General features: G+C 41.1%; 1 protein-coding gene across 3 annotated transcripts in view; it reads right to left on the bottom strand.

Annotated features, from left to right (window-relative positions):
- Positions 1-5,242: 5,242 nt before the first annotated feature.
- Positions 5,243-20,296, bottom strand: part of CCNB3 (cyclin B3) — a 28,218-nt gene continuing 13,164 nt past the window's right edge. For all 3 annotated transcript variants that reach the window (XM_074203111.1, XM_074203110.1, XM_074203112.1), the window contains 9 exons: positions 19,065-19,183; positions 17,158-17,317; positions 15,758-15,853; positions 11,516-11,608; positions 10,766-10,903; positions 9,799-9,954; positions 8,520-8,669; positions 8,043-8,173; positions 5,243-5,385 (listed from right to left, as the gene is read on the bottom strand). In XM_074203111.1, coding sequence (XP_074059212.1) covers positions 5,310-5,385; positions 8,043-8,173; positions 8,520-8,669; positions 9,799-9,954; positions 10,766-10,903; positions 11,516-11,608; positions 15,758-15,853; positions 17,158-17,317; positions 19,065-19,183 — 1,119 coding nt within the window. In that variant the 3' untranslated portion in view covers positions 5,243-5,309. The remainder of the gene's footprint in view (positions 5,386-8,042; positions 8,174-8,519; positions 8,670-9,798; positions 9,955-10,765; positions 10,904-11,515; positions 11,609-15,757; positions 15,854-17,157; positions 17,318-19,064; positions 19,184-20,296) is intronic.

Genomic DNA, 20,296 nt, shown 5'->3' with positions numbered 1-20,296 from the left:
CAATGCCACCACCTCCAGGGCCAAGCCATCCCTGTGTCCCCTATGTGGACACAAGGGTATGCACATGGACATGGGTCTATGCATGCACAAGCCCACCACACAGAGGTCAGGGCTGTCGTTGATCTTGGGAGTCTAGGCAGAGTTGGGATTCTTTTGTTGCTTCTCCCCCCCCCAATGGTGGCCAAGTTGAATGTAGCTCTTTCTCATTTTGTTCAGATTGCTAATATAGATGCTAGCTCTGTGCTGTGCTATTGTTGATCTGGCCAGTATCCACACCCCCCAAACCCTTGGCCTTCCAGAATTCTCTTTTCTTCCTTCCCTAAATCAGAATGGAGCTAGTCTGGCTATAGACCAAGCAAGGAGTAAGCTTTGAGCTGATAGGGAGGAGGAAGGAGGGTCCTGAGCAGGTGTTGCTTGCTAGCTCAGTTTCCATTACTTTTCCCCTTCCTGCCCTGATGCCCAGCCAGCCCTCCTGACAGGCTCGGGGTGCCAAGGAAAAGAACCTGCTGAGCACCTGCTATACCTGGACCAGCCCAGTGCTTGGAACAAAGCAAGATCAGCTCCCTCCTTCACAGGGGCTGCCCTTGGGCCCCAGGAGTGATTTAGCCTCTCAGGGGTCTCGCTGAAGCAGTGCTGTAATATAGTTGCTTGGGCAATGGGACCAGGCCCTCACCATCCATTTCCATTTCCATTACCTTTGGAAACAGCATTTCAGGCAAATAAGGGGTGGGTTGCTTCATGGGGTGATTGTTCTCATGTAGACTTGAATGCAATTCCTTGATGATCTCAGCAGTGTGGATGGACAGATGGCTTTGACACGTCTTGTAGGATGGGGATTGGGGGAGGGGGTTGTCATCTACAGTTGACTGAAACTTGCAAAGTCCAACTTTTCTCTCAGCTAATGATGTTCCAAAAACCTCATTTGTGTAGAAAAAAGGATATTAGGGAGGGATTAAAGAGTAAAAGGGTTTTGTAACAAGTTCAGTCATTAGATATGGGGTCTGTAAGGAGTGAGAGCACAGGCCAAGGAAAAAGGATTAATTTTGCAAGGCTATGAAAAGCCTCTGCCAGAAGGTCTTTGGCTGAATCACTGAGCACCAGCATCTCCAGGACAGAGATGACACTGGGAGCCATGGCAGCTTAAAGGAGGAAGGGACAGGTCAAGGATGCTAACCTTGTTGTTATCATCAAACACTCCACAGTATAAAGGAAGATGTCTGATTAGGATAAGCAGTAATCCAAAATATGCAACAGAATGGAACTGAACTGTACTCACCTGCCCACCCCAATCTGCATCCTTTCCTAAGAACTGCTGTGCTTCCTGTTCTAGGTGAAATTGCGATTGTTCCTTTGTATTTGTCTGCTGACCTGTAATCTCCTGTTGGTTTCTGTTGTGTTTGGGGGGCTTTTGTTTGTTTGCTTGTTTGTTTTCAAAGGCTCCTGTTCAGTAGCAGAGCCCGGACTGAAGGGAGGAAGCTGGATGGTGAAGTGGCAAAGAGAATACCAAAAGCAAAATTAAAATATGTCCACCAATCCACACCAGCCCCTCCTCCCCAATATAACATCAGTCCAGAATTTAAAACGAAGTTGCGCTTGTGTTTCAGGCCACTAATAAATGGTTGAACTTACAGTCTCGGCTCCTTGTGAATTATTTCAGGGGCCATCAATCATTAACTCCTATAGACAGACAGGATCTAATGAGTATGATGCCCACTGTTCCCACTGCTGCTGTATCCAGGGCTGCTCTGGGGGAAATCCCTCTAATGAGAAATGTTTTGTAAAAATTATTTACAAGCATTATTAATGTCTTTTGACCTTAGATGCTGCCATTTTTGGACTTTCAAAATCACCTAATGAAAATTTCCTCATTAAAAAAACAAAACCCCAACACAGTGACCATTATCTGCCACATTCTGCACCTGTAGCCCCACCCCTAATCCCCCTCCCACTAGCTTGTATCTCCCTCTTCAGTCTCCTGAGCCCAGAGTAGCCATTGTACTTACTCAGTTCAGGTTCCTTGGCATATTCCTTTTTTTCTTTCCTGATATGGTATCTTTAGTTTGTAGATGTGGGTTCTTTCTTCTATGTTCTGCTGTTCTTTTTCCATAGGTTCACAGAAATCATTACAATTGGCATCTTTACTTTCTGCCCTTACTATTACTGAGCCCTTACTCAAACCAGAATTTATTATCCTGTCTCTGAATCTCCACAGAGCCCCTGGAACCCCCTTCCCCTCCCTTTTTTACATGATAGAAAACAGGATCCTTGCTTGGAGATCATCTAAAATGTCCATTCCCCTCCAAGGAAGCTTGTCATAAGGCTCTGTGCTACCTAGGAACATAGCATTCCATTATTTTCTCTCCTGTAGAACAAAATCAGTTTCCTATCACCTTTGACATCCTTCCACTGCTTTTAACCAGTTTCCACAGAGCTCCACCATGCTCTCCAAGAGACCAAAGAAATCACTATCCCTTCTCTATTCACTCCCAAGCCAGGCTGGAATAGAACTCCAGATCACCTCTTTCTTGCCCCTCCTAAATCAACTGATTGTCTCCTGTGTCATTTCCTTGCTTTTAACCAGCTTCTACAGAGCTCCACCATGCTCTCCAAGAGACCAAAGAAATCACTATCCCTTCTCTATTTACTCCCAAGACAGGCTGGAATAGAACTCCAGATCACCTCTTTCTTGCCCCTCCTAAATCAACTGATTGTCTCCTGTGTCATTTCCTCCTCCCTCCCCTAAGCAGGTTAATTTATAAAGGAATATCCTGGTTTACTTCTTCCTTCCCTTATTTTGCCTCTTTTAAACTTCCCTTCAATTTTTAGCCCCCGAATCCCACCTTCTTAAAAATTGTTTTTGACTGAGACCTAAACAATAACTTTGTTCACTACAAGCATGAGAGAACTGACTTTGTTACTTTGGTAAATAAGCAAGTACAGTTATCAAGAGATTTTTTCCTGGAGCAGCTAGGTGGTGCAGTAGATAGAGCACCAGCCCTGGAGTCAGGAGTACCTGAGTTCAAATCCGGCCTCAGACACTTCATAATTACCTAGCTGTGTGGCCTTGGGCAAACCACTTAACCCCATTTTCCTTGAAAAAAACTAAAAAAAAGGAAGAGACTTTCTTGGCCATCTCTAGATTCCAATAGATTCTCTTGTAGGATTCCAGTTTGGAATTCTTTTGGTGCAAATCCAGCTTTTTTTTTTCTCCTTGATTAGGCTCATAGCCTGCAGAATGTTACTTTGGGATAGATACTCCTTTGTGTTTACCTTTAAGTCAAGTTCCACTGTTAAAAGGTAGTCAGAAATTCATGGGATTTGGGCCTACAATAGTAAAAACAACTAGAATACTATTTTTCAAACTTCTTTATTAAATTTCAAATAAATTTCAAATAATTTTTTATGTCAAAACTTACATTGAACATAAATAGTAAAAATAAAAGGCCAGTGCACAGAACTCAGGTGGAAGGGGGTTACTAAAGAAAAAGCCACAGCTGCATGCAGGTATCTCTCATTCTTAGGGTAATAAAAGGATTGGTGAAGGGTAAGACACAGAGGGTGAGATCTATATTGGATTGCAGAAAAGTGAGTTAAGAGCAAAAATGCTGTGTAGAAGCAGGTATAAAAGCAACAGTCTCAGCACCCTTATAATGTAGAATTGGAGGAAGAGGGAGGGGGAGGAGCAGTGCAGTGATACTTAGGTGGACTATTACAGAAACATCTTTGAGAGTCCACATCCCGCTCTATAACAACCTCTCACAGCCTCCAATATGACTTTTGAGGCCAAAGAAGCAAGCAAGATCTGAGAAGGGGGTGCTTCAATTGTTTAGAAATGATAGCCCCTAAGCTATCCATCAGCCGAGAGGTTATCTTTTTTTTAGGTTTTTTTGCAAGGCAAATGGGGTTAAAGTGGCTTGCCCAAGGCCACACAGCTAGGTCATAATTAAGTGTCTGAGATCGATTTGAACTCAGATACTCCTGACTCCAAGGCCAGTGCTTTATCCACTACTCCATCTAGCCGCCCCGAGAGGTTAATATCTGATGGTTGGAATGAAACTGCACCAAAGAACTTCCTCCTAGGGTGGCTAGGTGGCACAGTGGATAGAACACTGGCCCTGGAGTCAGGAGGACCTGAGTTCAAATCAGCCCTCAGACAATAATTACCTAGCTCTGTGGCCTTGGGCAAGCCACTTAACCTCATGGCCTTGCAAAAAGAAAAAAAAAACCAAACAAACCCAAAGAATTTTTCAGCTACTCATTGTGCATTAGCACCTCTAGCAGAGGGAGGTAGGGAAAGAGAAGGCACATGAGGCCACATTTGTTCCCTATTAGTACAAAATCACAATGACTTTGAAGCTACTCTTCCCAAACCTCCTCATCCTCAAGGATGGAAAAATGATGTGTCGAGTCTACCACTAGGATTTTGAGTCAGTGGCACAATTTGAATTTCCATCTCCAATCCCTATCCTCCATTAGTACTGAGGGATGGTCTTGTGGCATAGATTCTCTTTTCTGCCATTAAAGCTAGGTATCAGCAGAAGGCCCAGATCACAATTCAAAGTGTTAGCCAACACCTTCATCTCTGACCAACACATTAATGACAACACATAAAATGAAATGGAAAAAACCAACACAAATTGCCAACTAGAGTTCTTTCTAGCAACTGAAGATAAACCCGCAGAAAAAGGACATCTCCTGCTTCTATATATTCTATATGCAACTAAAGATTGTTCTGCAAATGCAGAAAAGCATCAGGTAAAGCATAAGGTATCATGGGCACTGCTGGCTGCTCTAAATCTCGAGTTCATTTCCTGGGCATGGAAAGCTCTCTCAGGTAAGGGTTAGAAGGCACCCTTGAACTCAATATTCATGTAGCAATACTGCCCCCCTCCTTGAACAGTGACTAGAGAATTATAGAAGAGAGCTTGTGATAGAAAAGGATGGGCCATAGAGACAACCACCAGCAGGAAAGGAACTGCCTTATGCCAAGAAGCCCTTGGCATCTTCCCCCCCCACCCCCACCATGGAAGAAAGGAAGCTGTTATTTTCTACCTTTCGATACCTCATCTGTCCCTGGAGAATAAGGGGAAGGAAGGCACTGAATAAGCTTTTATTGAATTTCTAATCAAAACATTGGAACTATTTCTTCTTAAAAAGTTGTTTGATTTTTTTTTAAATAACATCCGTTCAGACAGACAGAAAGAGACAAACGTGCTAACAAAGAGACAGAGACCAGACAAAATATTTACAAGTGTAGTATTTATAAGGCCAGCCTCAGGGCCTCCACATAAGGGTCCCTGCTTTGTTCTTCAGACTGAGTTCTTCAGAATCTCTTCCAGCTTCAACATATCCAAGGTAGGAGTTTTAGCAACTTCAAAGAAGATTCTGTAAGAATTAGGGGAATGGGAAAGGCAGCTCAGAAATCACCAAAGATATTTCTAATCTGGTTTTTCTAGCATTTTATCAGAGTTTAGTTTTCTCCTTGTTGACATCTGTTATAAATTCATCCAAAGCAAATATAAAAGGCTTTGGCATATAAAAATAGTTTACAATATACCTAATTCTCATCATTACATGGTACATTTACAAAAAGGGATCCTGGAGTAAAATAGAAATCAAATACATAAGGGAAGAAATAAACATCCTTTTCAGACCATTTCATAAAAATAAATACTAAAAATAAAAGATATAGGCTTAAGTGGAGGCTTCTGGTCAAAGGATGAATCAGAGAAACAAAATGATTCTGAAGAGAATTCATTGATATGAAAGACCAGCTATGGCAGGAGCCTTCTTTCATAGCATCCAAATTTTCTCAAAGCAAGAGCTCTCCAACAAAAAGTAAAAAAAACAAGAATGTCCCTTTCTCACTATTGTGGGACACAGCTCTAAAAAATGTTAGCTATAGCTACAACCTCAAATGTATTTCTAATTTCTAGTGCAAGGTAGTATTATCAGTGACAAAAAGAGAACAAACACATCCCCATTTGGAAGTGACAAATGTTTTATACTAGGGAAACTCAAAAGAAGCAGGAAAGAAACTAATAATCAAGGCAATTAATCAATATAGTAGTAGAGTAAAAAACAAACTGACAGAAAGAGCTATCACTTCTACTGGATCACCAACCCCCCCCCCCCCAAGATGTAAATGACATACAAAAAGATAAATTATAAATTTTTTTATAAAAATAAAGGAATGAACTAATGAGAGAGATTCACTGTTCATAACTGGGTCAAGTCCAAGACACTAAATTAAAGATTTAGTCCCATATTAATTCAATATCCAAGGAGCTGTGGTACAAAATTTGACAAAAAAATGACAAAATTCATTTGGAGGAACAGAAGGCCTCACATCTCACAGAAATAATAGTATTAAAAAAGAGCAATGAAGGTGATACTAGATCTCAAATTATATATTATAATGAGCTATAATAATCAAAACTACTTTTTTGATTTAAAAAAAAAAAGATTGGAGTGTGGTTAGAGAAAAGTAAATCAGGTATCAGATTAGGTAAGACCTAGATGCAGTCAAACACAACAGTCCAGTGTTCAATAGAGGCCAAACTACAAACGACGAGGAGAAGAACATTGACCAGAGCAGCTGGAAAATCAGCAGTTTTCTAGAAAACTGAATTATTTACTATAAACCACCAGATCTCTGAAGGGATGCTCAACCGCTCAACCTACATAGACAAGGTCGTATCATTTAAAAACTCAAGAACAGAAGAAAGACATAGGGCTACTGGGAGGATCAAATGAAATGATCAAATGACAAAAGCACTTAGCACAGTGTCTGACACATCGTAATTTATTAAATCTTTATTGACAATCTATGACACATAGTAAGCAATTAATAAATCTTTATTGATTGATAATATATGTAAAAGAGTGCCAGCTGCTCTCTGCTACTACAACAAGAAGTAAGTTTTGAGGATAGAGAGACAAATAAAAACCACCAAGGTAAGGGAAACTTGATTGCAGCAAAAATTTTGGTATCAAATAACCGATAAAAGTATAATCTCAAGATCCACACACAAAAATATGTAAGGTCAAAGCCATTCTCCATGGTTAAAAGAATAAGGACATTATTTTTCAAAAGACAATATCAATTCCCTATCAAAGAATGCTCTGAACCACAAATCATGAGAAATGCACATGAAAAATGGAGGTTTCACCTTATGTCCCCAAAATCGGCAAATATGATGAAAGACAACAAAAGCAGGTACATTGATGGTGTGCAGATGGGGAAAACTGTGAGTTGGCCCAACAGAGCCAGAGTAGTCACTACAGTGGTAGCAAAAAATGTAAAAACAAAATGAGTGCCCACTTCACAAGATGGCAAAAGTTTTACGAATTTGATTGATGGTACATTATTGTGCCATAAAAAAAAAACAAATGAGAATTTCAAAGAACCCATATGAACTGAAAATGAGAAAAGATAGTTGAACCAAAAGGCAAATGCATGCATGCACACACATAAACAAACACAAAATGTAGTAAACAAAAATGCTAACATACTACTAGACAGATTAATTAGAATGACTCATTCTGAGCCCTAAGAGGAGGGGAAAAAACATATCCCTTCTTCCTCTCCATAAGGAGGCTTGAGTAACTTAGGGTACAGAACACTTCATCTAAATTTAGCTAGAGTTATTTTGGTTGGAGGATTCAATGAAATTTATTTATAATATAATTTATTAATGTTGAGAAATTATCTTTAAAGAATAAAGGAGTTCCAATAAGCAGGAAGGCCTTGCCTTCCCTTCTGGGTAAGCCTAAAGAGAAGAAGGTTTTTGCAATATTCCTTTAAAAAACCATTAGGTCCATGTGACAGACTTTAAGAATAGTAACTAGGAGAGCAGTAATAACCCTGAGCTCCTTTCATTTTCTGCTCTACCAGTTAGTAATCAGAAGAAGGTTCAAAAGGAATAACCTCTGGAAGACAGAAGCTATTAGTACTCCTCACATGAGCCAGAAAAGTTACAAGTTTTGGTCTCCAAAGGTTTTAGTCATCCATTTTCCCAGCAGAGAGCTTAGTTTCTTACCTGTGGGAGTACTTGGTACGCACAGCCTTAAGTTTGTCATGGCGCTGGTAAGTCAGCAAGAAGTTGAGTCTCTTGACCAAGGAGAAGAGATCTGTGCCCCGGTATCCACTGTAATCTTCCAATATGGGAGTCTAGAATAAGCAAAGTATAATATTTGTAATATTTGTGAGCCTACAGTTGTCAATGTGACTTTTTCTGAATCATACCAGGGAGACTGAAATTTGAGGGATCCAACCTGCCCTATACATTCAAATACCCTTACTTTGTGGTCTTTGAGCCTCCCCTATCGTGAAGGACATGTATACCAATGACCATGGAGATTACCTTGAAACCTCTTCTGAGTCTTCTCCCATTCTATCAGCCACCTTACTTGGAAGATGTGGTGGATTTTATGACTCAGGATATTGCAAATTTAGTTCCCTCTAGATTTGCTATGCTACTTTCTGCCTAATCCTGTGCTCCCATCCAGAGGCTTACCCACTTTCCAAAATTCTTCATCTTGAGGGCCAAGAAGAAACAGCTAGCAGCCAGCTTTGATGCCCTCTCCTGAACATAGTCATACTCCTGCAGAGTCAACTCACAGATGAACCTGGCCAAGGTCAGGGTCTCCATGTTGACGTGGGCACACTAGAGGTGGGAATGGTAAGCAAGTGTGTTACACTCTAGGAAATAGATTAATCAGAGAATATCCAAAGGAAAGTGATGAAGAGGGGACTCAAAACCATGCCACAGAAAGCTACAGAAAGACTGATTAAAGAAACAGAAGACATTTAGCGTGCAGAAGGCACTGGAGGGGAGGAACCCTTTTGTAGCATTTAAGTACTGAAGGATTGTTATGTGGAAGAGGGCTCAAGGGATCCAACTAGGAGCAAGAGATGAGCATTGCAGAAAAGATCTTAGCTCAATAAAGGAACCACACTTCCTAACAATTCCAGATATCCAAAAGTGGACTGGGCTGCCTCAAAGGCAGGGAATATTTTCCCTCACTGGAGGTCTAGGAGCAATGGATGGAGAGCATTTGTCAGAAATGTTGGGGGATTTGTGTTCACATGAGGGTTGCTCTAGAGAACTTCCATGATCCCTTCCATCTCTGACATTTTGTCCCCATGAGTCAATTCCAACAAGAAGAATCTTTCCTTCCCCTGGTTTCTCCTTGCCTAAATTCTTTCCTTCAAGGGTCTAGGAGTGGCATTTGGCAATCTAAAGATATCTTCCAGTCCATAACATACAGGATGTTTGTAAATTAGAAATGGCCCTAGGCAAAATTATCCAAAAGACATTCCTACCCTGCACCCTTCTCTCCAGCCTCCTAATACTCCTATTTCTGAATAATAACAGTTAGCATTCATAAACCATTTTTAAGGCTTGCAAAATTCTTTAGTAAATATTTCATTTTATCCTCATAAGAATGCTGGGAGATAGGTGTTATTACCTCCATCTAACAGATGAGGAAATTGAGGCAGACAGAAATTAAGAGACCACTTAGCTACTGGGGCTACATGTCTACTAAGTATCTGAGGATAGCTTTGAACTCAGGGCTTCCTGACTCCAGATTCAGTGTTCTATTCACTGCATCACCTAGCCAGCTCTCCCCGCTCCCCCACCCTATGACACTCTCCTGAAATGCTGTCAGGTTCTGACTTAGGGAAATTTGGGAATGAAGAAACTTGCCCCTAATTTAAGAACTTCCCTTTATCCCATGCGAGAAGAGCCCTAGGGTAGAAGAGGTCTATGTGACCTAGTGATTTCCTCTCACCTTGGCAAATCTGCGCAAGAAACGATAGGCAATAGGAATATTAATATCAAAGTTGAGGGTGTGTAGGATGCTGATTTCCATGGAGAGAAGCTCCTCTCGCTGATAAGCATCATCACAAATATATAGGAAATCATCTATGCAGGGTGGACAACGTTCCTAAAAAAGAAAGTTAAAAGAGAAGTCATATGGGAATAAGACAGTGCCTCTCCCCTTAGGATAGGGTGCTTAAAAGAATGAGAGAGGTAGGATAGAAGAAATCCCTAATTCCTGGCACAAGCCTTCACAACCAACTCCGAAAACCATTGGTTGACCTGAAACAAACACCTTTTGAGGGCCTTAGAATAAGGTATTATTTCTTATTCCAAGATCCTAGAATTTCTTATGCCTAACTGAAGAAAAGGTCAGAAAAGTACAAGACAAGTGACTCAGTTAAAAAAATGTGAAGGTTAGCTCACAGAGAGAAAAAGGAAACTCTGGTTATCAAGAAGGGGCCAAGAGAAAAAAAAAGAGCTCTCCTTGGTAGGGAATACAATACGCCATGCCTTTGAAATCACTTTCATTTCATCTATACTATTTCAAATCACTGTTAACATGAGGCAAATAGAGCAAGTCTTTTGCATATCAGATATAAACACGTTTTCCCTGACTGTTCCCTATGTGGGAACAGATATGAGATGGCAACCAGCCTGCAGAGGAATCACTCTACTTGTACCAACATGCCTCTGACATCACCCACCCCCCTCCCTAGAAGGGAACTTTGAAAGATACTGGAGATACCCAGGAAATGGAGAAAATGACAACCCTTACTAGACTCAGCTAGAACAGCTTAACCCTAGGCTCTCTTTCTGGGTAGAGCAGATATAGTTTGGTGGGGCTAAAGATGGCATTCAGGCCTCTCTGCTCCTGGATAAGAAATGGTTAACATGATGTTTCTCTCAAAGTTCTAGGATCATACCCAGGGACTCACCTCAAATTTTGATGCAATCAGGATAGCAGTGGATCCAATCAGTTGTAACTTGTCCCTCAAGCACACCACTTGCATCAAGTAGTGATCCACCAATTTCACTGCCAAGTACAGGGTCTCATGGGTCAGCTCAAAGTTCTCCTGCAAAAGGAGACAGCACATCCCATATCTAAGTCCAACATGATTTCCTTTGTCTTCTAGTCTGTTTTTAGCTACTTTTGGCTTCCTGCTACCAGTTGGTATATACACACACACTCAGAGTATGTAGTTGAGAAGATCCAGAAGAGGCAGGGCTGCCAAGTCAGAAATCAGACAGGCCTACAGTTTTTGAATAAAAAAGGATTGACACAGAAAGGCCAGGGAAAATGAGCAGAAATAGGCAGCCCTTTCCCTAGGAAAATTTCATCCCAGGGATCTAGCCTAAGAGTACCTCTAGTTGTAGCTAAGCCAAGAGATGTCATAAAGAATTATGTAGGATCAAATGAGGATGTATGAACAAAACATAAAGTTCCATTGAAATAAGGAATTATTCTTTAGGTCTATCAAACTACTATGCTACTTTCCGAACCCAAAGCTCAGAGACTTTTTGCCAAAGACACTGTTGGGCAGAGATGAATTATAAAGCAGGGATGGGTCAACCGTGCTGCCTATTCATTTGTCTTAAGATGGGCACAGGGGAACAGCTATCCATGTGGCTGCTCTCTCTAAAACATCTTGCCACCAGTTTTCCCTGTCAGAAGCTGCCAGACTTACCTGCACCTCCACCATCCAGTCCACCAGGATGGCTCTCATATCCTTGCTGATATCATGCTGCTTGACCATGTAGTTTGAGATTGGGAAGTTCTCCTGGTAGTCAAGAGGAACAAAGGGGAATGGATTGGTCATAACCAGAGCAGTCAAACGGCACAACTATTACTAGCCTGCAAGTCCTACCTGAAAGGGCCCACATCTACATGACAAAGGGACACTTTATTTTTGAGACATGGGATGTGCAGAACCAAATGGGAGGATGCTTTAGGAAAGTATCATTTCCACTAAGGGACCAACAGAAGCAAGAAAATCAAGGTTCCAAGCTCCTGTGCAATTGTGCCAGTGGGATGAAGTCAAAGATCAACAATGGAAATTTCCACATAGCAGCTTCTTTGACTCTGGGCTATCCTCAGTTAATTATTTTGTCAAAGAGAAGACTAGCATATAATTCTATGCTCTTTGCCAAAACTATAGCTGGAGGTCCAGCCAAGATACATCTGTTCCAGTGGGGGAGACAAGAAAATTGGGAGGGGCGGCCAGGTCGTGCAGTGGATAGAGCACCGGCCCTGGAATCAGGAGTACCTGGGTTCAAATCCGGTCTCAGACACTTAATAATTACCTAGCTTTGTGGCCTTGGGCAAGCCACTTAACCCCATTTGCCTTGCAAAAATCCTAAAAAAAATTGGGAGCTGATAGTGTAAGCTCACTAGTCAGAACATACTTGTGCTATGCCAAGAACAGGATGATACCAAGAAAGACAAAAATATGATCCCTGCTCTCAAGGAGCTCACCTTCTAATGAAGAAGATAACATGCAAGCAATTATGTTTAACCAAGATCACGAGATAACCTCAGAGGGAAGGAAGGACAAGAAAAGGTTTCTAGATAGGATTCCAGTTGAGATTTGAAGAAAGCCAGGAGATGGAGAAGAAGAAGAAGAAAATTCTAGGCATGTAGGATAGGCAGAGAAAATGCTCCAAGTTGTGAGCTGGTATGGTTTGTGTAAAGACAAGTCAAAAAGTCAATAGGTCTGGGTCACAGAGTATGTGGAAGAAGACTAGCAAGGCAAAAATGAGGCCAGATGAAGAACTTCAACAACCAATCAAAAAAGTGACATGGTCTGCTCTGTACTTAAGGAAAAGCTATTTGACACCAAGTGAAAGATAGACTGGAAAGGGGAGAGATTAGCTATGTTGCAAAGGTAGAATCAAAAGGACTTGACAACTGATTGGATATGGGAGTGAGTGAGGAGTTGAGGAAGACACCCAGGTTTCCAGTCTGAGTGATTGGGAGGAAGGTGGTGCCCTTGTCAGTGATAGGGAAATTAGAAGAGGAGAGGGTTTGGAGGGAAAGATAATGAGTTCAATTTTGGACATTGTGAATTTAAGATGTCTCTAGGGAACATCTACTTCTGGACATCAAATAAGCAGCTAGACATGTAAGACTCTAAAGAGGTCAGAAAAGAAATTAGGGCTGGATAATGGCAGCTAAGTGCTGCAGTGGCCAGAGACCAGCTCTGGAGTTAGGAGGATCCAAGTTCAAATCTGGTCTCAGACACTTGATACCTAACTCTGAATACCTCACATCCAGGGTCATCTCTAGTCATCCTGATTCCTATCTGGCCCCTGGACCTAGATGGTTCTGGAAGAGAAAGTGAGGCTGGTGACTGAGCACATCCCCCCACCCCACTCCAATCCAATTAATGTGCTTGTCATGGTCTCACCTCCCTGATGTCATTGTCTTCTTCAAGAATGAAGGACAAACGTTATAAATATGTCAGTAAATCATCTAGACAGATGATGATACTAGCTAACATTTATACAGTGCCTATGATATGCCAGCAATGTGTCAGCATTTTACAATTATCATCTCATCTAATCTTCACAACAACTCTGGGAGGTAGGTACTGATGTTATTGTGCTCATTTTACAAATGAGGAAACAGAGGCAAACCGAGGTTAAATGACTTGCCAAGAGTCAAAAGCTAGTAAAGGAAGCTGAACTTTAACTCAGGTCTTCCTGACTGCAGGTCTGGCACTCTATCCACTGAAGCACCTAGCTGCCAGATATAACAGAATTCATGAGAGCTGACGAAATTACCAAATGAAATGGCAAAAAGAACCTTGGGGAATACCCACAGTTAGTGCATACAACCTCAATGAAGAGCCAGTAAAAGAATTTTCTACATCTACTTCAACTAATACAACATATAGGCATAGATCAACTACAGAAGCTGGTATGAGAATCCAGTTCCCTTCTTATCAAGCCAGACATTGAACAGATTTGCAAAAATAAAAAACAAAGCTATTCTTTTCACTATTGTTTTTCTTTTGGAAATACTGTGTCCCCCATAAAATATTATTTATTTTAACATGTAATGGATTTGTTACTATTAGTTTAAATGAATTAATATTTAATTTAAAAATTTGTTTTAAAAAAAGGAGACAGGGTGGCTAGGTGGCTCAGTGAATAGAGCACTGGCTCTGGAGTCAGGAGTACCTGAGTTCAAATCCGGCCTCAGACACTTAATAATTACCTAGCTGTGTGGCCTTGGGCAAGCCACTTAACTCCACTTGCCTTGCAAAACCTAAAAAAATATGAAAAAAATGAGAGAAGGAATTGTGAGATAGACACAAAGAAAACCAGGAGAGAATAAACCTAGAGAAAAGAAAGTATTAAGGAGGAGATGGTGAATGATAGTCAAAGGCTGAAGAAAAGTCAAGAGGGGAACTGAAAAAAGGTCAATAGATTGAAAATTAAGAGAATACCAATAACTTTGGAGAGTACACTTTCAGTTGAATGATAAGATTAGAAACCAGACTGAAGAGAGTTAAGAAAAGAGAGGAAAGAAGTAGAAATTACCTTCTGCAGTTCAGTCACAAAAGGGAGTAAAATGTGTGTCAACAGCTAGTGAAATGGAGGTATTGAAGATGGGAAAGACAAGGGTATGTTTGGGCTCCAGCTAGTAGACAAAGACTGCAGATTAGTGAAAATGGGGTTGAGAGAAGAGGAAATCTGTTTGGAAAGGATGGGATAGCATGAGATCACTTGTGTATGTAGAGAGAAATCTCCCTGGCAAAGAGAAGGGCCACTTCCTTATGAGAGACAGTGATGAAGGAGAAGAGTGGGAGAAGATGTCTCAGAATGGAAGATGAGAAAAGGGGGAACTCTCAGCAAATAGTTTTAAGTTTTTCAGTTAAGACATGAGACAAGACTCTCAGCTGAGAGGGTAGAAGGAAGAAGCTCATGGGAGGTTTGCTGAAGAACAAAAACCTTTGGAACAGTCATTGTGGTGAATGGAACAGAGTCAATTAGAGAAGTGTAAAAGAATTGCCTTGCCACGTTGAGAGTCCAGCTGAGATGGTGAAACAAATTTGTAGTGGACCTGGTCAGCATGGTTTCATGATTCTCTCCAATTTCTTTCAGCAGCATGTGAATAGGAAGAGAGGGCAGTGGGTAGTGGGAATGATTTGGGAGCAAGCTCAGCAAAAGAATGAAGGAGCAAGAGCATCATGAGTAGATGACAGGGCGGCTAGGTGGCATAGTGGATAGAGCACTGGCCTTGGAGTCAGGAGTACCTGAATTCACATCCGGCCTCAGACACTTAATAATTACCTAGCTGTGTGGCCTTGGGCGAGCCACTTAACCCCATTGCCTTGCAAAAACTAAAAAAAAAAAAAGAGTTGATGACAGCATGGGAATGAAATGGTTCACCCAAGGGGTCGAGACAGGAAAGGAAAAGGGAGCCGAGGATAGTGGGGAAGGAATGATAGCCTAGGAAAGGACTGAGGGATCAAGAGATTAGATAGAAAACAGTCAGGGAGTGAAAGGCAGAGGAAGTAGAATGACAACAGATTATGACCAGATAAAGGAATTGCACAATTAACGAATAGATTCATGAACATACTGAAAGAAGGAAACAATTATAATGATCAGGTAAAAATCAAAGGACACTATTTTCCACACATGTGGGGAATCCATCCAGAGCATAGAAAGAAGACTAGATTCCCTACAACAGTCCCAGAAGGGAGGTGTAGAAAGTGATCCTCAAGCTTATACTCTCTAATTGCTCTTCCTGGTCCTACCTCCTTGGTTCTAAAGACAGTGATTTTGTGGTTTCTCAAAGGCTTTCAATGTCTTCCACTTACAGGCTTGAGAAACAGCAAGTAGAAAAATGGAAAAGCCAATACCCCCAATCTGTAAGCTTTAAGCTCCCCAGGCTCCTGAGCCACATGTAGATCACATACCTCTCTAGTTCTCATGTACTTGAAGATTTCCTTGGCATATTCTGTAGTGGTATAGGGGTCCTCTTCCACTCTTTCTGTAGTCTCCATTACAGGCATCTATCCATCAGGAAGAGACAGCTCTCAGGGGAGACATAGAAATGTACCTACTGCAAGTCTTTCTCCCAACCCCATCTTCCAACTAAGGCATTTCAAAGTTCAACCCCTCAGCAATGTCAAACCTAAACTCCTCTGAAGGGTGGAACATGTCATAATGCCCAGTAACTACTGCTCTGCACATTTAACAGATGGTAATACATCTGACCTGCTAGAAGAACTCCCTCCCTGGGCATGCCCACAGAACCAAAGAAGATGCTACATCTTTGGGGGAAAACCTACCAGGACAAGATGCTTTGGTTTCCTCAGTACTAAGACCAGCCTACCCAGTAGAATTTGTGCCCAGGAACCCCATCTGTTCCCCTGAATTTCTTGCTAGAGTTTATTCTATATGGCTTCTTTCCTTTCCCAAATCGTTTCTTCCCATCTTCTAAGTCTTCTCTAATACATACATGATCACTTCCCTTTCTCCTTCTTGCCAAACATTAACCCTCTAATTATTCGTTCAAGGTCTATTTACTCTAAGATAGTCTCTTTTGTTTTCTACCAATATTCTAGGGTTCTCAAAGAAGATCAAAACGACATCACTACATTTGAGACAAATGACAGCATGTAGCTGATCAAACCAATACTAACTCGGAATGCTCTACCACAGGTTGGGCACAAATAGTCCATGTGAACACCTGGGTAGGTCCTCTAAACTTACAGATGTCACGTTTCTTTTGAGCTGCTTCAATTCTGCCTTCCTCACAGACAGTAGCACCCTCACTGATGATGGCATACCATGCTGGGCAGTCCTGTCCCAGTGTCTCCCAAGCTGTACAATCAATTCTAGGGGTAAAACAGGTACTGACTTCTCAATCTTTGTGCTAATTGATCACTAATCTGCTGGTGGTGGTACTTAACAGCTGATTAGATCAAGGGGGGAGAAACATAGCCTCTTTCTCAAACCTAAATTATTTCATTTCACTCAGTGAGTTCTTAAATACTTATTGAACATAATTATTAATAACCACTTATCTAAGGATAACCTGATCTGGGGGAAAATTTAGACCAGAAGACAAGGAACATGATCTGGTGAGCCCGGTCTTCAGCAGCTGCCCCCCAAAAAAAGAAATCAGTGTTTGGTCCACCTGGTTGTGGACAGATGCAGATGTAATCTTAAGCAATATCATCTTCTGACTAGGAGAGAAGAAATATCTCCAGAGCTCCAGGCTTGCTTTTCTCAGACAATTCCTGAATGCTCCAAAGATCATTTCAGTTAGGCAAGGAATATGAAAAATGGGAACAAGGAGAAAGAAGAGTACCTTGCTTGTTCCTGGTTCTGCAGCTGAGGCTTCTTCAATACTGGGTCCTGCCTGTACCCTCGCAGAATCTTCCTCCTCTGGGACAACCATGAGTCCCCCACTGACAGGAGGAGGCCCAGAGCTGACAGAGGCATCCTCTGAAGTGGATTTGGCACCAGACCTGTAAGAGAAAGTAGACCTAGGACAAACTGAGGAGCTTTAGCCACTGTTCTCATTGGCAAAGTGCATGAAGGGAGATTTCAGATTTCAGATGTTGTTTCTTAGGGAACCTGACTGGGAAAAGGGTCTTAACCTCAAAACATAGACAGATCTTCTCTAAGTACCACCCCCCATGGTCCCCAAGCTAAATAAACAGGCCAGGCAACAGAATAGGCAGACCATTTTGGAATTTTTATTCTTCCTACATTTTATGATTGCCTGTGACAGAGGAGGAGACATGTATGGAGAGCTCAAGGAGTGAGTGGAGGGAAGGGCATGAAAGACAACAGAAAATGCCTTGAACCAGGTGATGGTATCTATACCAAAAGTACTAGATGCCAAGCCTTCTCTGTTTCTGATCTTCATACCTAGAATTCAGAGCTGGTGACAATAAAATGCAAGTTTAGAAATCTCTTTTTGCTTTTGGAGGGAGAGAGTGGTTTGCAAGGCAATGGGGTTAAGTGACTTGCTGCTTAGGTATTTATTGTCTAAGTCTGGATTTGAACTCAGGTCCTCCTAACTCCAAGGCCAGTGCTCTATCCACTGCACCACCTAGCCACCCCTAAGTTTAGAAATCTTAACATGAAAATAGTAATGGAGAAGGAAGGAAGATACTAAAAGAGTCAAGGAACTTTGTTTCCTATGTGAGTAAAGAACCCTGCAGATTAGAGCTATGATATACAGAAAAAGCCCTGACAGACCAGAGAGAAAGACAGCTTTCCTATTAGGGAGATACACACAGACACACATACACACACACACATATATGTATATATATAAAGTAGAGACTTAAAATAGTTTGTTGAGCTGAAATACCAGGCAGAACCCTTCATCTAGAGAGTAGAGGTAGGGAACATTTTTTTTCTATCAAGGGCTATTGAGCTATTAATTCACCCCTGAAAAGCTACTAGATTTATTGAATTTCGAGTTCTGCCTGAGATTGCCTTGGCCACACCAGACCACACCAGTCTGTGGGCCAGAGGTTCCCTACCCCTGATCTAGAGGATAATATCAGATCAAGTTGTGAGACAGCCAACCTATGTGGAGAGTTGAACAGTTAGCCCAGCAGGCAACATGGACTAGATTGAAATCAGATCATGGTACAGGAGGTCAAGGATATAATTATGGTTATAAGATATTAAGCAAAAAGTCTCTTTGGGGAAATGTTAATGCCAGGGTCAGAAGAATAAAGTAGCAAGAGATCAAGTTAAATATAAGTTGAGGTTGGAAGGGTAAGGGTAGGGAGAAGAATCACTAATCTGATTGCATAAAGTGACTAGCCATCAGGACAGTACTAAGTCCCTTCATATATCAGGTTTTAGGCAAAGGGAGAAGAGACCAAGAAATAATCCAGCAACAGGAATGATTAGGGCCAGTGATGAAGGATTACTTTGTAACAGCAGAAATCCAACTTCTCTCAGAAGGTAGGAGTGAGAAGCCTTTGATTATTTTCTGCTAACTTCCTGAAAAATTAAAAATTAAAACCAACCACAAAAATGGTAAGTGAATTCCTAAGAGGTAAGCACAAAGCCCTTTTCCCAAATTCCTAAGCAAGACTTCTCCACAATTCTACCCAATACAATCAGCAATCACCTACTATAATGCCTAAAGTTAACACGACAAACACCATTGTGGCTTACTAAGTAAATTCTCTGATGAAGATAGGATGTTATCCCCTTAACTTCTGGTTATACATGACTTTTACTTACTTTTGGAAGTTGAACCCATTGTTTTTGCAGAGACTTTGAGCCACTGTGCTCCTAAGTACCTTCTTATTATTACCCTTGACCATATCTTTCTTGGACTGTGTAGGCTGACTCTGGTGAGCCTGGAAAATAAATTGAACAGAACCATTGCAGGTCTAACAGGAAAAACATTCCTCTGAAGACTGAAGTTCAATAAGAAGGTGCAAGTAACACTAGTTAGAAAATACATCTTTATTATGTCTGATTCAAATAATTGTCAAGGTGCCTGGTTAGCTATCAAGTTTGGAGTAGCATTCTGGATCCTTGACTTTTCTATTTAATCTACTGGCCAAGAGGTAGGAGGAATGAAATCCCTACTTAAATCACAAAAAGGAGGAGGATAAATAACCAAGTTCTACAGCAGGGTCTACTAGTGAGGCTAATTAATTAAACCACTCAGGTGCACCTGAATATAGGTTCTAGATCCTCCCCTTCTGGCTACTCAAAGTGTCAGCTTACCTCACTGTCCAGATTAGGCTGACAAGGCACAAGGTAGAAAATCTCAGGAGGTCACATTACTAATGTTTAAATTAAAACACTTATCCTGAGAAAGAATTGTGGAGTTTGAGCAAAGATGAAAGACTATTACTTTTAATTTAAAAAATGCTGTCCTATTATGTAATTTTGCTCTATCTCATAATATTTCTTCCTTAAGGATGTGATTTCTTTCTCATCACATTCAACTTAGATCAATGCATACTATGGGAATGATGTAAAGACTAACAAAGTACCTTCTGTGGGGGGGAAGAAAGATTGGGGGACAAATTGTAAAATATAAAATAAATAAAACCTTTCTAAAAATAAAAAAATAATAAATTAAAACACTTATATCCGTGAGAGCAGAAATTGACCAAATTGCTAAGTTAAAATTTAGGGGATGCTACAGCAGTCACATATGTAACACCAGTTGAATGGGTCAAAGAAACAAATCTGCTGTTCTGATAACTATCCCTCCCTACTTTTCTCCCTTATATAAGAATCAAAAGGACATCCACAGATAGGCAGAACTGAAAGGTCTGCCTCTGAGAACTAGTTTTATAAAAGGGGATCTTAAATAATCTGACTCAGTTGAAGTCCTTAGACTCTCCTACCCTACATGTCTGTTCAAAAGTCACAAAGGAACCAGAGATTTTTAGGGCTGTCCCAGAAGGAGAACCACTGTAATAGGCATAGAAGATATATTTCCCAAGCTACCT

The sequence above is a fragment of the Macrotis lagotis genome, chromosome X (assembly GCF_037893015.1).
Source record: "Macrotis lagotis isolate mMagLag1 chromosome X, bilby.v1.9.chrom.fasta, whole genome shotgun sequence".
Taxonomy (NCBI): Eukaryota; Metazoa; Chordata; class Mammalia; order Peramelemorphia; family Peramelidae; genus Macrotis; species Macrotis lagotis.
This window is presented reverse-complemented; position numbering and strand designations above follow the sequence as displayed.